Source organism: Anomalospiza imberbis, chromosome Z, assembly GCF_031753505.1.
Source record: "Anomalospiza imberbis isolate Cuckoo-Finch-1a 21T00152 chromosome Z, ASM3175350v1, whole genome shotgun sequence".
Classification (NCBI taxonomy): domain Eukaryota; kingdom Metazoa; phylum Chordata; class Aves; order Passeriformes; family Viduidae; genus Anomalospiza; species Anomalospiza imberbis.
Window position 1 is genome coordinate 32,637,778 of NC_089721.1, and position 20,282 is coordinate 32,658,059.

The 20,282-nt window shown below is 38.0% G+C and overlaps 1 protein-coding gene across 9 annotated transcripts in view; it reads left to right on the plus strand.

Annotated features, from left to right (window-relative positions):
- Positions 1 to 959: 959 nt before the first annotated feature.
- The window catches only part of MPDZ (multiple PDZ domain crumbs cell polarity complex component), a 101,470-nt gene continuing 82,147 nt past the window's right edge, over positions 960 to 20,282 (plus strand). For 8 of the 9 annotated variants that reach the window (XM_068176300.1, XM_068176303.1, XM_068176304.1 and 5 more), the window contains exons 1-3: positions 960 to 969; positions 17,758 to 17,805; positions 18,388 to 18,554. In XM_068176300.1, coding sequence (XP_068032401.1) covers positions 17,790 to 17,805; positions 18,388 to 18,554 — 183 coding nt within the window. In that variant the 5' untranslated portion in view covers positions 960 to 969; positions 17,758 to 17,789. Of the gene's footprint in view, positions 970 to 17,757; positions 17,806 to 18,371; positions 18,555 to 20,282 lie in introns of those variants that run through there. The other variant, XM_068176309.1, reaches the window with a different exon arrangement.

Sequence of the window (20,282 nt, forward strand, 5' to 3'; positions counted from 1 at the left end):
ATAACAGAATATTCTGAGTTGGATGGCACCGACCAGGATCATCAAGTCCAACTTAGAAGTGAATGGCCCATACAGGGATTAAATCCAGGATCTTGGTGTTATTAGCATCATACATATTAGCATCACACCAACTGAGCTAATCTCATTTTCCCAAAATTGAGAGCGTAATATGAAGTAAGAGTCTATTTGGATTTTCCTGAGGAAAAAAAAAATAAAGTAAGGAATGTAAAGTTGGATCCAGAGAAAATACGATTGATCCAGTTTCTTGTAAGTTTGCAAGTATGCTAGATGCCTATGACCTTGCTATAGCTTTCAAGGTCTTCATGGAAGTACTGAGGTATAGGTAGAGGTCATTTTCCTTCTTAGAAAATGGTGCGGGCCCTAAAGCTGCCTTAGCAAGGAAGAACATAGACAAGGATACTCAGATCTTTCTCACTTGCTGGACTGAGATATTTCCTATTACTTCAGATTTATAGATTAGAAAATTCTCTGGTTATTTAATCCCTGAAATAAAGTCTTGTTCCTTTTTGTGTGGAGAAGACATCCACATATATACAGAATAGCTTCATGGGCAGACTCTCCAGCTGGAGTGTAGCAGACTTGATCGATTTTATTTCCTCCTCTTGCCACAACTGAAAGCTCTGTTGATCAAGGACTCTACTGTGGTGTTCCTAGAAGGAGTTAGGTAAAAGACTTTTGGATTGAGATGTCAATAATGCCATGTATGAGGAGTATAACAAACAGTCTTGGTGTCAAATGCATGGACTGCGCCCAATTCAGCACACTAATAGGATAATGTAGGTTATTTTTTCAAGAAATTTACATTTTAATCTCTTCAAAGAGGGATCTCAATTCCATTGCCTGTGTGCTAAATTCTTTCTCAAAAATGAACACATAGGATTCCCTTTGGTCCTTGTGGTACCTGTACAGGAAGGTATCTTCTAGCAGAGAAGTCTGGGTACAATCTCCAAAATCAGATAGAAAAACACCTAGTTTATGAATTCTAGCAGGATTTACCTGAGGGTAGACAAAAAATATATTAGGAAATAAAAATGAAATCATCTAGGCAAATTCAATATCCCAAATAGAATGCAGGAGGCTCTTAAGGTATGAAAACTCAGGCACTAGACTTGGATGGGGCTGGATATTGGGTGTAGCAACACTGGTAGCCTTCTCTAGGTACTCACAGAGATCTGAATAAAGACTTCAGTCTCTTCAGCATGAATTAATTCTGTAAGAACTCTTTCTTTCTAATGTTTCTGAGCATAGTTTCAATACACAGGTCCAAGATTTATTTCATTACAGTGGAATGAAGAGTGACATTATAAGACAAAGCACAAGCAGAAAACATCTGCAGTGAGGGTGACCTTGCAGGCATGGATGTCTTAAAGCCCCAGAAATGTTCTTGCAGTGAAGTCCATGTGAGTTGTCCATGTGAGTCCATGTGAGTTATAAGATTCTTGAAAAGGAGAACACATACAATGACCTGGAAGAGGGAAGGAGAAAGGCTGACTGTAGCCTCATGAGTGTGATGATGCATTCTGTATTGCAGGGCAGGGGTTTATATACAAACTAGTCAGTCTAAGTTTGTGTACAACTAGTTTATGCAGAGAACAGTCTTAAAAACTACAAGCATTTTTCTCCTGATGTTGGCTTCACCTCTATTTCTCTTGTCAAGTCTTTCCTATCGAAAAGCTTACAAGAGGGATAGGGAGATGTAGAAACATTTCTCTTGCCTGAAGCAGCTCTTTTCAGCTGTTTGAGTAGCATTTACAAACCAGTGTTTATCGTGCATTGTGCATTCTTCACATTGAAGAAGATCTATGTACGCTAAGGCAATACTGGATTATGAGACTAAATAGGTTTAATATTTCTGTTTTCTTTATCTTTTTATGTTTCTGTAGTTGCCTGGGCATTTATAGTTTGATTTTCAAAGCTCAAGTACTCAAATAATAGGGACATGAAAGAGAAAAGCATGAGAGAGAAAGAGTGATTTTTTGCTTAGCTGTTTATTTTTGGAAATTACATTATTATTATTCATTCCTCCTACATACCAATTAGATTCAGAGTTCAAATGTTATTAAGAAGAGACTTAAAATTCATCACTTTGCAGTTGTTTAATCCATTTCCTCTTGGCTTGTCCCCTTGTAAACAAAAATTAAAGGACAACCATATAATGAAAAAACAAATTGCAGCTCATCTGAGCCAGTTTTTGCATAACACATTTTCAGATTCTGACTGGATGTAGGTGAAATTTTGTCTCAAGTTTTAAAACTGAAGGAAATCAATTATAGCCTTGAGATCCCACCCTGTGCTCTGCACACTGTATGAAACCTTAAAAGGCTAGCTTAGCCATTGAGAACAGCTACACCATCTAGCCATATGTAATACTTAGCCATTGAGAACAGCTACACCATCTAGCTAGAAAACAAACTATTTTTTGCATACAAGGTTATGAGTACTGATAGGTAGCCAATTAACTCCTGAAAATGAGGGATTCAGCTTAATACTGTTGGGAGGTTTGGATGGAGTATTGATTCTTATTTTTACTTATATTGCCAGTTTCTGTCACTTAATGACCAGATGAGGGCGAATTTGCTCATTTCATATCAAAGTTTTTAAGACCTCCTTATGACAATATCACTAGGAGAAGGAACCTTTATCTGTAAGAAGCAGCTGACCTAAACCAAAGTGGATTTTAACAGAAAAAAAGGCATTTACTGAAATAGTTTCCTTCTCTAACACAGCTTTTAAATGTTGCAGTTGGAATAAATCTAAATTTGTTTCATTTGCTAAAATGATTTTCACTTAGTGTTAAATTCCTATTTAAGAACAAACTAAAATGAAATTTCCATTTGTCAAATACTTGTATAAATGAGCTTATTCCAGAAACAACAACCTTTTTTACATATTCTGGTCTGCTGAAAGCTTTTTTCTCTCTGTTTTTTTTCATAGTTTTCTTAGAACTGTGTGACTTGTAGGAATGGTGAACTCCTTTACAGCACTTGAGTATGCACAGAGGAAGGAAAGACCTTCAATGTATCAAAGCAAATTGTAAGGAATTTACATCAGTGAACCTGACTGAGACTCCAAAATCTTCGGCCAGTTACAGACATGCTTGCTCATATCTGGGCCCAGAGTCTGTAGCACAAGGCATCAGTGGTTTCCTCCTTACATCCATCTAGCTGATTAGGAGATATTCTCAATAACAGAAAAGTTCTCTCCACTCTTCTTGTTTTTACAGGTACTAATCTTGCTAGACAAAATAGCTTTGGTGTAGAAGGACGGGTACAATAGTTAGTAAGGTCTTTTTCCTGGGTAGCTTCATCAAAAGAGCAGAGTGATCTTCTTTGGACATGTCACCTGCCATCCATAAATGACTTGGCTGATGTGAATGAGCAATATTTAGTTTTCAAGTTCACAGGCAGATGGATATATCCTTTGCATATTTGGAGTTTGGACTCTCTGTACTGAAGAATCCAAAACACCAAAACACTGGTGTTTGTTTAATGCTGGTAATTCCTAGACTGTAATAATCACATTTTCAATGCAACTATGTAATGGTATGAACAGTGGTTAATAATAGTGGTAAATACTAATAGCTTTAGTTCTGACCTAAAGTTCACCTATACTATAAACAAGATGAAAGAACACAGATGTTCATTTCTGCCTCTTCTCTACATGTAAATTAAAACTAAGAACATGCAGAGCCATGTGGAATCAGTTCCTTCAGAAAAGCAATGGAGCAGGGTTGTTTGCATGGTCTCTCTGTACACGCAATGACTTGGCAAAGCTAACTGTAAAATTTTGCTGCCTTCTCAAACAGACTACAGCTCTAATAGTAGTCCATGACTGGGACAGTGTAGTGATACCACATTGATACCACTTTGATGGTCTGTCTTGGTTTGAAAAGACAGGTGTCTATTAAGGAAGGCAGGAGCCTTCCTTGAAATGGAAAATGTAAACTCCCTCCCTCCAAATTATTATAATTTTTAAATTAAGGGGCTCTCAGGCAAAGATACGGGAATAGGAATAACAGTTCTTTACTAGGAAAATTAAAAATACAAATGAAATAGTACAAAAAAAAAAAAAAAAAAGAAGAAGAAAACAAACTATTGACAGAGTCGGAATATGACCTGATGGTCACCCTGTTGGTCAGGGTTTTGGTAATAGTTTTGATTAAATGGTGGTGGTAGTCTTTTTGGAGTGATAGATGTAGTTTTGTTGAAGCAGTGATTTTGTAGAAGGGTGTAGTTTTCTTTTGAAGGTCTGGTGGTGGTGTAGATGGGTCTGATTTTCTTCTGGGAATCCAGTGGAGAAGACAGCTGCTCTTCTGGGAATCTAGTGGGAATAGGCTGTTCTAAATCTCAGATTCTATCCAGGTAGGAATGCTAGGCTCCTCCCCCTAGGTGGAGTATCTCACAATGGGATGATGTAATTTTTATCAGTCATGCAGTGAGACTCAGTGGCCCATTAAAAAAAAATCTTTTTTGGAGGGAGGCTTGTTTGTGGAAGGGCTAAAGAAAACTGCCTAATTGGCAGAAGATAACCGCCCTACTTCTAACAGTGGGCAAATACACACCCCAGCTAAATCTTTCAACCTAAGACATGGTCCAATAAATAGGGAACTATTTATCCAAAATGGGTAATATCATGAATGTTTCTGGGAACAAAAGGCCTAAGACTGCAAATTCAGAGATGTACTTTTTCCTAAGGTTTTACCTCTGAACATCATTGAAAGCAAAACATTTCTCCAATTCCATATTTGGATCAGAAGCAGAGACTTGAAGATAATGTGTACTCTTAAATGCAATCTACATCATGCACTACACAGGGCAAGATATCAGATACCTTGATTGGCTAAATAGTGCATACAGAGGTAAATACTGTTTGGACAGTGATAAATTGCAGAGCCATACAACAAATAATTCTGTAAATATTCCTGTGCTTTACTTAGTTTCACCAATTCATCTGCACATAAACTCCTGAACTAGTCAGGTCAAGTTCCTTCCATTCTGAATTTTTTAGCTCTAAAGGATATGTCATGCAGGACTTCCCAATATTTCTAACACAAGCATTGCTAATGAGATATTGCCCCATCTTTTCAAACATTGAAGCAACTGTTGCATTGACAAGTATACCAGATCACATATTGCTCTGGACAATGTCCCTGGAAGGATTTCTGAGAAAAGCTTTAAAAATTAGATTGTCTGAGAGGGGGGTCTGTCAAATATGTGGCAATTTCTGGCAAAATACAACACTTTGGGGAAAAAAGAAAAAAAAGCTGTAATCTGACAAAACCAGACACTCCTTGTAGGTATTATGTGTCTGAAGAATTTATGATAATGTTAATATGCTTTGTCACTTATTTGGCTTAACTTCTCTGCTATGGGCAAGGCCTGTGGCTTTAAACAATCCTGTTTGTGTGTAAATAAATGACCTTTTAATTTGTCATAATTGCAAGTATGTTGTTTTGTAGTTATAAATAATTAACATACCTTTTTTGATTAATTCTGTTTTACCTTATGGAGCATACTTCCCCTTCTACGTGTATGTACAACCTCCAATAGCAATAATAACAGTTACGAAGTATGTCCGCAGGGAAGCCAATTTCCCAAAGAATGTTTAAAATGTAAATCTATGCACCATTCTTGCCAACATGCATGCTTCAGTAAGTGAAACTAATATTCACTACTTGCCAGCATAATAATCCAAAACCTGTACATTTCAAACATGAAAGTTAAGAGAAAGTTCCCAATTTTAGCTCTGTATAACAACATACATGGTGTTACTTCCAGTAACAAGTAACTGTGTAGTTACACCATCTGACTTTTTAAATGTAACTTTTATGTTGAAATGAAGAAGAGTGTTATATTTAATACTAAATGCTTCTGCTAGTATAATTATTCTACTCTTCAGAGCTCCATGAAAAAAAATGGTGATCCATCCTTGCCCTTATAACGACAAAATGTATAACCACATACTTAATATATTTAGATTAGCAGCTATAGCAGTTAGGATCATAGTTATCTTTGATCTCAGATTGGTTTTCTACAGCTTAATTCCACTTAATGCAAGGGAATACTCTTGCTTTACACAGCCAGGAATAAAATTTGATCTATAATAAATTATTATCATTCTCTAACAAGGAAGATGGTAATTAGTGGGTTTTTAAACTTGAAATTTGAGCAAATGCTGTAATGAAAAGTACAATATTGTGTCTATGTATGTATATATACATATACATATATGTATATATACATATGAATATACTTGAAGAAAATTATGCTGTAATATTGAAGAGTAAGGCTATAAAAGAGAATTGTATCCAATTTTTAATCAAGCTAGTACTTAAGAAAAGTGTTTATTGGTCCCTTTTCATGTTCTTTTCTAAGTTCAGGGATGGAATATTTCAAGCATAAATAAAAAGTTTATAAATATTCCTGACTTCTTCCTCACAGGCCCATAAAATACATATTCTATCCATTCTGCAGTGGAGCATGCAATAACAATGCCCATACCAAATATGATACCCACAGTGATTAAATAAACAATTATTGTTAGGATCACTTTTTTTTTTTTTTTTTGGTTAGGGAATAAATAGATCTGTGTCATAAATGTCATCAAATATGTTTCATAGGCAGCATCTTCTCAAAGTGAAGTCAATACTTGTGACTCAGAGCAGAATCAGACTCTCATTTCATTGGCTAGATCCTGTTTCCATTACTATTTTAAAAGGCTGCACCCCCAACAGCAACCTCATGAATGATTTAATGGACACATAACCTTGTTTCTGGTGCCCCTGTTATTTCTGTAAAGACTTTTTCTCAGTTTACTTCTCCTTCATGTTTTCTAATAAATCTAAGCAGTAAATCATTAATATTAATATTTTATTTATTTAAGTAAATCAGCAAGGCAGACATCTCATCCAAGATTGATACTTTGACCATGAGTATATTATAAATTGGCCTGAGAAATGAAATATATCAGGATGTTAATACTAGAGAACATAAAATGAGGGTTTCTTTAGATCCCCTTCATTTTTCCTTAAAAGTCCTTTCTGACAGAATATTTTTTATGGATTTTGTAGTAATAGTAGCCTTTTGAGGAAGGCTTATGATTTTAAAAACTGCTTGCAATTTTTATTTACAATCATTTGAATAAACATTTGTAGACACATCAACTATTTGTAGCTTGTTAAAACATTTAGCCTTGAAATACAAAGTAGATTCTCTTTTCTCACATTTGAAGGATCCCTCAAGATTATACAACACCAATGGCCACACTCCTTACACTAACAAAGCCGTGACATAACTTAAAACATTGTGTGTCACTGTACATGATGTAACACACTAAGGAAATAATTGATATGTTGTGACCCTCTTTTTCTAGGAAGCGGCTGGAAAGGTCCTATTTTACAATAAAAGGAAGAAATAAGTAAATATGAATGGTTGATGTCTTTCGAATTAACTTTCTAAAGCTAGTACCAAATATCCACGAGACCAGTTGTATATTCTGAACCCTAACAATTTGCTTTGCTATTTGCTAGAACTGTGCCTGCATGGCTCTTCATCAGTGTCATCAGCTACTGTGTGCAAAAGCGCATTAGATTACTGTATGCTAATTCCCATTACAGTTTTATGTCTATTGTACGTACAGTTGTGTATTTACTGAGAGAGTTCAGTTTCTGTGTACAGCTATGTTGGCAAAAATATACTCATGCAAATCTTTTTAATATGGGCAAGGCACAATGTAAGAAGCACAATGTTCTGAACTTCACTATCATCTACTTAATACACACTCCAAGGATTTGACAAAATATGAATAGAATTTAAAATGTATTTCTATTTTAGAATAGCAGTCTGTATGTTAAAAAAACTTTCTGAAAGGTGTATCCTATGCAAAGACAAATTGCACTGAAAAGAATTATTACGCAAGTGATGCTGTTGTACATTGTGAGTACTGTTGCACCGAATATTGACCAGCTTTTTGTCCAAATAAACTTAATATAATCACTGCATTTTGTTTCAGTCATATCCTGTAGTTAAAGCCTGAGCAACAGGAAAAAAATAACAATAACATTCTCTTTTTGTACTTATATAATCAACTGTGGCTTATTCATTGAACAATGATGCATGGAAACAAACTGTAACTTACTTTTAAAATTTTATTCTGAATTTTATAAAGGCTCATGTAACACACAAAGTTGGTGGGACAGTTATAGAGCATTCAATGTCTTAGCTACAGCAGAGCCTCTGTGTTTGATTTAAAAAGTAATATGCTTATGAGCACATGCCAGACTGAACAATGGAACCTGTGAATAAAATCTTGAAAATTACTTTTCTTAGTTAAAAAGTGGAAGAAGTATTATTAAAAAGGTGTATATTTTAGTATTCAGCAGAGGAAAAGGCAGCAATTAATTTGGAGTTTTTCAATCCACCATCTGTAATAAGAATAAATAAGAGAAATATTGTTTAGTGATTCAACCTTTTTTCAGAATTTAATTTTCCAAATAAAATTAAAAGGAAAAAAAAAACCAAACCACGCAATGTGTAAAGACCTGTGTTTCTTAAAGTTTACACGTTAAGTGTTCTGCTAAAGAAAGTGTTTGTATTGGGATTGCATTTATTGATACTATTGAAAATAGAGCAGTACTGCATTCCAGCTTCATAACATTAGGTTTCTTTAAAATTTTTGTGTGAGCAAAAAAAAAAATAGCACCAAACACCCAAAAAAGCCCACCAACCAAACAGCACCACTGTCCCTGCCACAAACTACTAGAAGTTACAATGATTCCTAAGGTTAATATCTGTTTGGAAAAAGAAAAACCAAGCCAGAAGGCAAGCAGATAAAAAGCTCATGGAGCCTCTGCAGAGCAAGAGCCAACACGCCTAGTGGAGCAGCTGTGGTCCATCTCCCTCTGCAAGGGTTTACCTCAGTTGAGCTGCCTAAGAGCATGGACATAAAAAAATTATCTTACATAAAGGAATAGGGGAAACAGTGACCCTGATAACATTTGGTAGTAGAAGCAAAGTTAACAAATAGCAATAATTCCACCTTTAGCTGAACTTATGTTTTCGGGTATTTTGTGATCACTGCAAACATCTCTGCATTATGTGCTTTATTCTTAGACATATAACACACAGCGTCTTCCTTACTTTAACACAATAACCAGCTGCTGCATCGACAGAAAAATCATTCCTTTATTAATTCCACGACCTTATAAATAATTTTGTCTAGCTTCATCATGTGTTGTTTGTTGATATAATTTTTTTTTTTTTTTTTTTTAACATTTCCAAACATTTCCTCCGTTCCAGGCCAGGCTCATCTTGTTGCACAAGAAGGGATACGGCCGGTGGCTGGGCTGGCAGCAAGCAGGGCCAGGCCCGGCCGCAGGCGGCACCGCACCACTGGAGAGAGGAAGGGGTCAGCCTGCTGCCGCCTTCACTACGCAGGCGAACCGGAGAGCTAAACCGGACCAGCCCGGCTCCTCGGTGTCATCCCGGCAAGGCGTGCGCTCCGGCAGCCGCGGGGAGACAAACTTCGCAGGAAGGGCCGCGACGCTACAGGCCGGCAGGGACGGGACCGGGCACCCCCGAGCGTGCCTCGCCACCGCGTGGATACCCCCACCCACCGTCGCTGCGGGCGGCCGGCCGCCCGCCCATCCCGCCCGGTTGAGACCCGCGGGCGGGGGGTGCAAGATTAGGTTTCAGGCCGCCGGGGCGTGCCTCGCTTGGCGCCGCTACTCGGGGGCTTGAAGGGCGGAGAGCCGGGCCGGGCAGCGGGGCCCGCCGAGCTGTTGCGGTAAGCTGGGTGCTGGGCCGGGCGGCGGGGAGAGCTCGCCTGAGTCGTCCTGCGGGGATGCGGGCCGGGAAGAGCCGGGAGGGTCCTCCGCCTCGCTGGAGTTTGAGCGACCTTTTAAAACGCGTTTGTCCCTCGAAGTTTTATTTATTATTGTTCATTTGATCCGAAGGGTTTTGCCGGGGTGAGCTGGAGGAGGAGAGAGGCCGTGGAGCCACGGGCTGGGGGGCTGAGCCTGTTGCTGTGTCCCGGCACTTCCCCTCTTCCTCACCCCCAACCGACCGCGAGCGGCGGGAGCGGCTGTGGGGGCCTGGCTGCGCCGGGGCTCTGGTTTGTGGCGGGCGGGCGGTTCGCGGGCTCGAGCGGCCTGGCGGGGCGTTGTCCTCACGTAAACAAAAGCCGAACCTCCCCTGACATATGCAGGGAGCCCTGCTACCCTTTCACGCATTCTTTTTTTACTCCCCGCGGGGATTTCATGACGGGAGGAGGTCTCATCTGCCGCCGCTGCCACCGACCGTCCTAGCGGCCACGGCCCTCGGCTCACTCTTGGGCGGCGGCGTTGATTCTCGCTTGGAGCCAGAGCCGGACCGGAGGCCCCGGCGACATTGGCAGTGTTCTCGGGCTCCAGGCGGGGCGGCGGCCGCGGCTCCTCGCGACCGGTACCTGTTGCCGTGCTGATGTCGGCGCTGCCCGCAGGTCCGACCCCGCTGTAGCGGTCCAGCAGCTCCCCGGTGCGCGTTTAAACGTAACGGCTTTGGTTGGGTGGAAACAGGGCAAGGGGCCACCTGCAGTTGTGCCCTTTGATGAGTCTGGGTGCTCAGAGGAGAGGGATGGTTCGTTTCTCGTGTCCCCCCTTGCTGCCAGCACCTCCCTATGTTAATGGAAAGAGCATTAGGAGGAAAGAAAGAAAAAGAAAAACTCAACAAAGCCGACCTTTTGAACTCCGTGTACATACAGCATTTAAAGGATTTGATTTGCCTTTTGGCTGAAAAACGTTGTGGTTCTGTTGTGTTTTTTTTTTTTTTTTTTTTTTTTCCTTTTCCTAGTCTTTTGCTTTTATAAACACTGCATCGTCCAGCTATATTTTTGTGTCCTAAGATGTGTAAAATTTTTTTTTTTTTTTTTATTATAAACTGTTGGATAGGAAACGTCCTTAGTGGCTTTGTTCCCAGAAAGGGTGTCGGGAGTCTGTCGCACTAGGACAGCAGAGATTTACTGAGATAAAGAGGAAGGCTCTGAATTCTGCAGTTGCGGAAGTTCTATTGTGTGGTGCCTGTGGTTTGCATATCACTTTTGAGTTTCCCAAGGAAACAGCAACTCCTTGGTAGGGAAGACTCTAAACTGGAAAAGGAGAAAGTGGTGAAATAGTTTTTGAAAGTGTTCCTTCATGCTTCTGTGGAAATTGAAAGTAATTGTAACACTAAAATAAAATAATGCAAGTGGAAAATACCTAAGGATATACCCAGCTTAACAATCAGCATTTTTAGACAGATAACATAATTTTTTTAAATTGTTATTAAATTTTAGTTGCATATTTTTGTCTCCTATCTGGTTAACAGTAACATGCATGTAACATTTATTGATTAGATACGGTGTTTCTGATGGTTTCCTTAGTGATTTGAAGAAGCTTTTCACTAGGAATTGGGTACATTCTCCCCTCTTCACACAAGAAATGCACTAGAAAAGTTAGATCAATATCAGCGCTAGGAAAAGAGAACTGCACTACGTCTGTACTAATGGATCTTTTTATTCCACCTGGCCCTGGTGGGGCCCTGTCTGTGAAATCTTTGGGCAAGAATGCCTTATATCTTCTCAGTCATGCAGATAGCTGTAGATGGTGTTTTTTTTTAACAAGTAGCACTTTATTCAGTATATTGAGAATCATTCTGAATAACTTTTTAATCTCTGTTCCATGTTTCACACACACAAAAAAAAATTAGTGAAGTGCATCCAGTACATTTTTTAATAGGCTATATATTTGAGCATCCTGGTGAAGCACTTTTGGCTAATATAATGCCATGTTGACAGGATACTATATAATCATTGATAAGGACAGTCATGTTTCACTGCTGGTGTTTCTGACAAGTCAATACAAAAATATGCTATTTTTGACTTGGCAATAATAACATATTTCTTTTGTAGGCTTTTCCGACCCTGTCCTTACATTTGAGACCCCTTGCACAGTGGTCTTGTTACACAGTGTTATGATTTTCTGTATAAGTCACTTGTTATTGCCACAATACACAAAGAGAAATTTGTGTTTTCAGTTTGTAGGCAAAATGATGACTCTTTGTTGATGCTTACTGGCAGCTGTTTGGAGAGGCTTTGTGTTTATTCATTTATGTATGCTGTCGTCACCTCTGTGAAGAATCCAGTATACATTGAGGTGCAACTGCTGTAAAATCTGTGCTTCATCAGATTGAATTGAATTTAATGAATATGGTTATCAATTGCCTGTGCTTGAAAACATAAAGAGCCAATATTAATCATGCCTGTATTTCATCAGTTCAGTATATGTAGTGTCCCCTATATTCTGCATATGCTAAAAAGATGCTTTTCAGTTTCTGAAGCTAATGTGGAAGATTCCAGTTGATCTTAATTTAAGATATTTATTGAAAAAATACTTTTTGGTAAAAGACGATCTGTTTGTTTCATTAACAAAAAAAAAAAAAAAACAAACCCAAAAAACTCCACCAGAAACACTTACCCTATGTTGTTTTCGGAATGCTCTTTGCAAATCAATTTTGAATACACTATGTCACACACATTTATCAGTAGGTGCAATCATTATGGGTAGTTTAGTCCCATTTGCCATTTGCAATTATTGGCATGTCAGTTACCATGGATATTATATCTTACACTGATGTAGGGCTTCTTACAGTGTTAGAGAAAATGATTAATTATACACAGTTAACAGATTGCCAGTAAATGGAAAAACTTTTTAAGTTTCCTTAATACATTAGAGTGATGCATACAGAAGATTACAAGTAGTTGAATGTTCAAAATTCTGTTTTCATAATTGATTCAAAGTACATGGTACTGTTCAGATCTATCACAGAACTTTTCTTCAACATACAAAGCCACTACCTCTCTGTGTATTTTTGATGCATTCAGCATTTTGCTAAATTTCAAGAGGCTAGTGATGTCTTTTCAAAGTGCTTAGAATCTTAGTATAAGCTGTGCAATAATGCCTTTTTATTTCTGCTTTGAATGTCTCAGAACAATTTCCATTAGCATTGCTATCAAATGTAGATGTCAGGTATCTCGTTTGCTTGTTACATTCCAGGTAGTCAGTGGAAATCTGTTTTGTTCCTTGTGGAACACAAGCACAAGTGCACATTAATTTTTCTTTTTGTTTGTTCTCTTTTTCCCTATTGGTCGTTGCTCACTTTCATTTATTTTCACACCCTTTGTGTTTTTAGAAAAGTGCTGTATGCAACAGCAAAATTACATTTGTGACAGTGGAAAAGTAGCTAGAAAAAATACGTAGAAAAGTGTGATATCTTTCAGTTTACTGTGAACAGTTTCCACTGCCTTAATTTTCACAAGACTACTCGGAGTCTGGGGATCACCTTAGTTCTCCTCCTGGGGTTAGTAGCCAGCTTTCAGGAGGTAAGTGGGGAAAAATGGAAGAGCTCTTAGGATCTACAGGCAAGGCAGAAAGTTTAGCAGTAATGAGTATCTTCCACTTCCTGTGTGGTTTAGTTTCTGTTCCTGCTCCATACCGTTCTAACACAGTATGCCTGTTTGAGTGACAGCCAGAAAATTGGGGAGGAAGATGACGTGGGATAAAAATCAAGGACTAAAGGATATCTCTAGCCCAGACAAACAAAGGCCTAAATGTTAGATTAGAAGTTCCGAAATACTCTTTTTAGCAGCTATAACATGCATGTTGTGGTTACCTTGCTGCTTAATTAAAATAGATTTAATTTTAATCTCATGCAACTCCAAGCCAAAGTTTGGGCCTAGAGATCACTCTTCAGATAGGCATTTCCTTTGTATACTCAGAGCACTTCAAGTAATGCAGGAGCTATGGGACAAAGACTATTACTGTGTTTTCTATCTTTGGCATTGCATATTTCCTAATCCATGCTTTGAGCATTAGTTTTCAAGGTGCCATCTAAAATGGCTTTGTGAAACAGATGGAGTATCCATCAGTGAAACAGAATAGGTTCCCTTGTAAAAACTAAGTGATCAGATGTGAAAGAATGAAAAATGGAAATGGGTTGCCTTACTATTTTCCCGACTCTTTTGTCTGTTTAGCTAAATGTCTTCTGCAGTTGTAGTGGAAAGGAGGTGATCAAATAAATTTCGGATGTTAAAAAAAATTCTGCCACCTGTGCGTTTTAGTGTTTCAGAAGTGGACAGATAGAAACCAGAGTTGAAAAGTGCCAGCTTTTTTCTGGCAACCAATGTTATCAAAGAAAGGTAGCATGAAGAGTGGCAAAAAAACCCTTTTTTGTTTGTTAGCATAGGAAGAATCAAATTTCAGAAGTGCAAGCTTGAAAGGGATCATCTTTAAATTTGGTTTGTTCTTAGAGTGAATATGATATGCTTGTCACCTTATACCTGTCTAAAATTCCTTGTGTTTTCTATTATAATGTTCTAAAATAGAAGGAAAACAAAAAGATGATGAGGTTTGTTTTTTTTCCCTTTTTTTTTTCTTTTTGGTTTGTTTGGCTGTTTGTTTTTTGTTTGCATCACAGCTTTCAGCTACCCGTGTCTTTAGAACTTGAACATAGATTTAACTTGCTATTTGCTTAACAGTCTTTCTTCGATTTGCCAATAAAGTCTTGACTCAGAGAGCCTGTGTTCTTCTTACTGTGAAGAGATTAATGAACTTCAGCGCTGAAATACAAAAATAGTTAAATCTGCTTTGAGCTAAGCTAGTAAGCTCTTTGAGGTGTGAAGATGGTTGTATCATATATAGAAGGGCTGGTTTTGGCTTCAGGTTCCTGTGATACAGACTGCCAGTAGATTGTAAAATGAGGAATCAGAACTAAACTTCCCACTCTGCATCTAGAAATCTACAATGCCATTATAAAAACAGAAACTATAGCAGAATTAGGCCTTTCAACAAGTGATCATGCATTCCACTTTACTTCTCACTAGCATATTGTTGCTAAAATACCTAGAAGCAAGCTGGTTTAAAAGCCAGTGTGTCCTGTAGTGGGTGGTGGTGTTTATGGATGTCTCTCTGCATTGTATTTTGGAGAGATGTGTGGTTGCTTCTCCAGTGCTTCCACTATGTTAATATGCCACTAAGCTGGTGCTGACAGATCCCACTTGTTAGCATGGATGTGGCACAGCATGAGCAGTCACGTGTCTGTTTGCCCTTTCAGAGTGCAGGCAGAGTGAACAGGGGTCATCTTGGCCTGCAACACGTAGAGGCAAACACTGGTATGCTTCAATGCATTGTGTGTGCCTCAGAGGAGGTGTCTGAGGGAAAACATTCTAATCACAGTTTTGGTCTTTCTCATGCTTATTGCTAATGTCGACAAAAGCATTAAGCTGGACAGCTGGGGGGGGGTTCCCTACTAATATAAACCCAAATAAAGAGAATAAACTGAGAGTTCAAAATGGATTTGCAGATGGTAGCATGGCACTAGAGCAATATTCACTCCTCTCTCTAAAGCATGAGGTAAATAGAAAGTAGGTAATGACTGTCTTAGCAGAGCTAAGGACTTCTCATTGCAAATTACGTGGCATAATCTCAACCTATAGATATGTTTAGGACTTGTGTCTGCTTGTAGAATCCTCTGCTATAAGTTGTTAGAGTTCATATCTTCAGAATTGCATGAACACAGTGATGACCTTGGGTGCTGTCACTTGTAAAATTTGCCTTTCTCAGCACAAGAAGAATGAAATTTTAGTCAAATTGAGTCATAAAGTAAAGCAATATCCAGCTACTCCAAAAGACAGAAACATTTTGCAGCTGCATCTTTTCTTGAGGTTCTTGCAGAGCTAAAGCAGAACAGTAACCCTCTGTTTTTTCCTGAGTAGTTTTATCTGTTGGACATAAGATGTTATGTGCTTGTGCATATAGTTCCGTGATAAATGAAATGACTGAAAAATACTCCATTTCTAATTTTTTGCACAGTTCTCTGGTTCTATCCACTTCACAGCCCCAAGGTGGGTATCGAGAAATAACTAGAACTAGAACAGAAACAGGATAGAACTGCTTTGATTTGTATTGGTACTGAGGAAAACATCTACAAGCATGACAGAAGTACCTCTGCTTTTAAACTGTGGCTCTGAATAGAAGTGATAGTAGTTTTTAACCTAGAAAGAAGAGCTATGGGTGATAAGGATTTGGGAAAGTCAACTTCCTTCATAGCATTTAAATAATCTCATCCAGCCCTTCCCATGTAAAATAGACTTCATTTTATCCTGTTCTGTAGAGTGACAAGGTGAAAATACAAGATATTTGAGTTGTTTTTCAGATGTAGTAATCACATTCTGGGATTTTCCTTGCCAAGCAAGAAAAAAAAAAATTAAAAGGCTTATCTTTATTTAAAGGCATAATTTAGATCATGGAGTAACATTACTTTGACCAAGTCAGGTTTAAGGAGTTTGAATATTGTACATTGTCCTAAAAAGGAGGATCAGTTATTCTGTATCAATGTATTGTCAAGATCAAAAGCAATCTTCAGAGAGGTTATAGACTCCCCATTCTTTTAGTGGGCTGGACTGGGCTCTGAGTAACCAGGTCTAGTAGAAAGTTCTCTGCCCATGGCAATAAGGTTGGGACTAGATGATCTTTAAGCTCTCTTCCAAAATAAACCATTTTGTGATTCTGTGAATAAAAGTGATAGGAAGCTTCAGGCATATTCAAACTAGGTAAGTCGTATTGATGGAACTTGAAACCATTTTAAACCCATTTGGTTTGCTTTTTCTGCACAAACTGCAAATAGCATAGTCTTGACAAAATGATCAGGTTCTATAACTAAACTAATGATCCTATTAGGCTGTCTTATCTAGTGATCTGTTAACATCACTCCTCTTCCTCTTTTTATCCAACATCTCAAGAAAAAATAACTTTTCTTGTGTGCTTAGAGATCACAGCTCTGCATGTTTTTAGGTTCTCCAGATTCAAGTGGGGATGCTGTACTGATGTGTTTTTCTACTATAAAGAAAACAAATTATGAAAGAGAAGATCAACAGTTCATACGCTTGCAATGATATTTGAGCTCCTCACTTCTCAGATATCTGTCTCGATCAAACATGTTCTGTCACTGCAAATTTCTGAGCAATTGCAGACATACATTTTTTTAAAAGCTCCAAGCAACCCCAAAAAGCAACAAAAAAGGAATAAGCAAAGCAATTTTAGAATTTCTTCATCCCAGTGTAGAATTTCCTTCCTGGAAACCCACATTGATAAAAACTCAGCTATCCACTTCTGAGTCTCAATTCCAATAGATATTAATAGTAGAGGCTCTAGTGTGAGAGTCCTGAGAGCCTGTAGCCTTGTGGTTTATCTGAATTTTCTTTCAAAGTTGACTGTAAAAAGAGTGCTGTGGCTCAGGCACCTGAAATTGTCAACACAGAGCTTGAAAACTGCTCCGCAGGGAATGTCTTTTGTGAATCACTGAAAAGGAAAGCAATGAAACTAAAATTTCAGTGTCAGCTATGATTCATAGTGTCTGATTAAAGCAGTGCAGGACATGTTGTACAACAGTATGCAGACAGCCACTTTGATATGGAAATGCAAATAAATTACAAAGTATATTCCTAAAGCAATTTTCAGGAAGATTTTGAGCACCAAAGTGAGTCAGAATTTGAATGTGAGGTTATTTTAATTATCTGTGGAGATAGCTTTTTTGTGGATTGTTATTTTGCTGGTTACTGTTTTCAAAAGTCAAGCTTTTTTCTTTCCCTTCAGAGCTTAGTATTTCTATAAATGTGACCTTTTTTCCTTTCTGTTACTTTGCAGGGAAATATTTACAGTCTCTTTCAAGTGTTGAAATAGAAGCTGAGAAGCAGAAAACATGTTGGAAACAATTGGTAATTTTTTTTTTATTCATATCACAGTAATTTTGTGGCCAAATCAAGTGTGTGTGATAGATTTGGGATATGGGTGTATACTGCTGAGAGAGGTTTTGAAAGAAAATAATCTACTGTGCTTAAAAGTGGTGTTGTGTTTGGGTTTTTTAATTTGAAAATAAACGTTGCACAGTCATATGTTTAGTGTATTTAAATTTGAGCCTGTTGTCTTGATTTTGTTGTTTTAATATTTTCTCGAATTAAAAATTTGCATGGAAAAGAAAGATGTTTTCTATTATGACTATTTATGCCCCTATTTATTTACAGTGGACTGTAACCACAGTTCCTGTAAATAAATTTCAATGAAGGCTCTTTCATTTTTGTAACCCACTTATTGATGGACAAAAATACAATTTTCATTGGCTTCTGATTTTATGCTTTACCTCTGACTTCTGGCTTCATTAGACAGGCTGGCATTTTTTTTTTCAAAACAGAGTCATTCAAGTTCTCTTTAATTGGAACAGTAGAGAGGGTTATATTTAAACCTGTACCTTGTGTAGCTGTTTCTAGACTGCTACTGACTAGCAATGATTATTGCTACAGATACACATCGGGCCCTCCAGGCCATGGAGCGCTTACAGGCAAAACTTCGGGATCGAGGTGACATTGCAAATGAGGAGAAACTGAGCCTATTAAAATCAGTGCTGCAGAGTCCTCTCTTTAATCAAATTCTGAGCCTTCAGACTTCTGTTCAACAACTAAGAGATCAGGTAGGAAAAGCCATCTTGCAAGTGCAAGGGGAAGGTTGCTAAGGTAATGCAAAGATGTATGGGTGTCTGCTTGTTGAACAGTGAAATAGCTTAAACTAAACATCTGATCCAAAGGTTTGGGGACATACCTCATTGACTTTTGGGGGCTTTGTTGAGGCTGTATTTTGTGTTTGTGATTTTTATGTATATGCTCATTACTTAAAATGTGCAGGGCAGGGGAATGGTGATATGGGTAGAGGGTTAAGATAAAGCTTTCTTTCTCTGCCCTTCAAAGGGAGCATGTTTTCTATGAGGTCTAGGACTTTTTTCCTAGGAGCCTTTTATTGCTCTTTTGTGTCTTACCCTGCTAAAATGAGGATGTAGAGGGAAGCTGTAAAATGGTTGACTTCAGAAGAAAATGAAAATCTGTTTTGTACTTTGTATAGGAATAAAAGATCAAAGAGAAGCCAGAGCTCTTGCCTCCTTTTTGCTTGCTCGGGGTATTAAGTATCAATTTTCTGCTTATTTTCAATGAGCTTGAGAAAAGGGTCAGCAACTTGGCTATATTGACTTTATTTGTTGCTATAATTTTCTTGTCAGCAGAATAACACTTTGAAGAATATAGAAAGTAGTTCAGTAACTGAATTAAGACTAAACTGTGTATCTGACTTTACCAATTGTCATTCCTTTTGACTCCTCCAAGATAGCCAGCTCTGTCTGGTACACAGAATTGCTGAAGTGGGAGGGAGCAGACTCTGCACATGGACCTTATCACCAGTGTGGAGCCTCAACTGGTCTCTGACCAGACTGTGATGAGGATTGCTCACAATCCTCACAGTACTTCAGCTGTGCGGCAGAAGAATGCACTGTGGCCCTTTATTGCTTCATGTGGATCATCTTGATGCTATTTTGCACAGACAATAAATAAATTAGAATGGTGTCTGTGCTGTATTCATCACAATGTTTTTCAGATTTTGTCTTTTTAGTATTTAGAGACTTGATGACATTGGAGTAACTTAAAAAATCTCAGAAAAAAAACTGTCCTGAGGGTTTGTTTGCACTGCCATTTGGAAATGAAAATTTAACAGTGACATCCAGAAATTGTGTGAATTATGTGGTGAAGATCCTGGGAACACATAGTGAGAAGTAAAAGTATACCTGAAACATTAATAAAAATTTGTTAGAATGGCAAAATAAATTTTCACTTCTGGACATTAGCTGTGTAGTTAAAGGATGACTATGTTTTTAAATTGCTTAAATTAGAAATTGAAGCAGGAGATACTAGGATGGGTAATTTAAGGCATGTATTTTTTAAAGAAGAAAAGTATAACTTCACTTTCTGTCCTGACTCTGCAGGTTTGTCTGTGAAGTAACTTTAGTGATCTGTGCATATTGCATGGTATGTACCCTGTCTAGTTGACAGGGGACCTATTTGGATGTGAATTCTCTTTTTTTTTTATGTGTGCTTATATGAACACTTAGACGTGTAAATATATGTTTACAGCATTCTTAGATTTGTGTCAGTTCTTTATCCTATATTTTTTCTGTAGAATTTCTTCCCTGCAATATGACATAGGATTATTTGTTTTTATTTTGTACTATTTAAATATTTACAAAGCATACTGAAACAGGACAAAGAATAAAAACATAAAATCGGCAGTTATGTTAAAAAACCCTGTGTTTTCATAGGTACACTTTTGAGGACACCCTTTTTACAGCTGTCAGGGTACTGTGCTCTTGAAGCTCTTA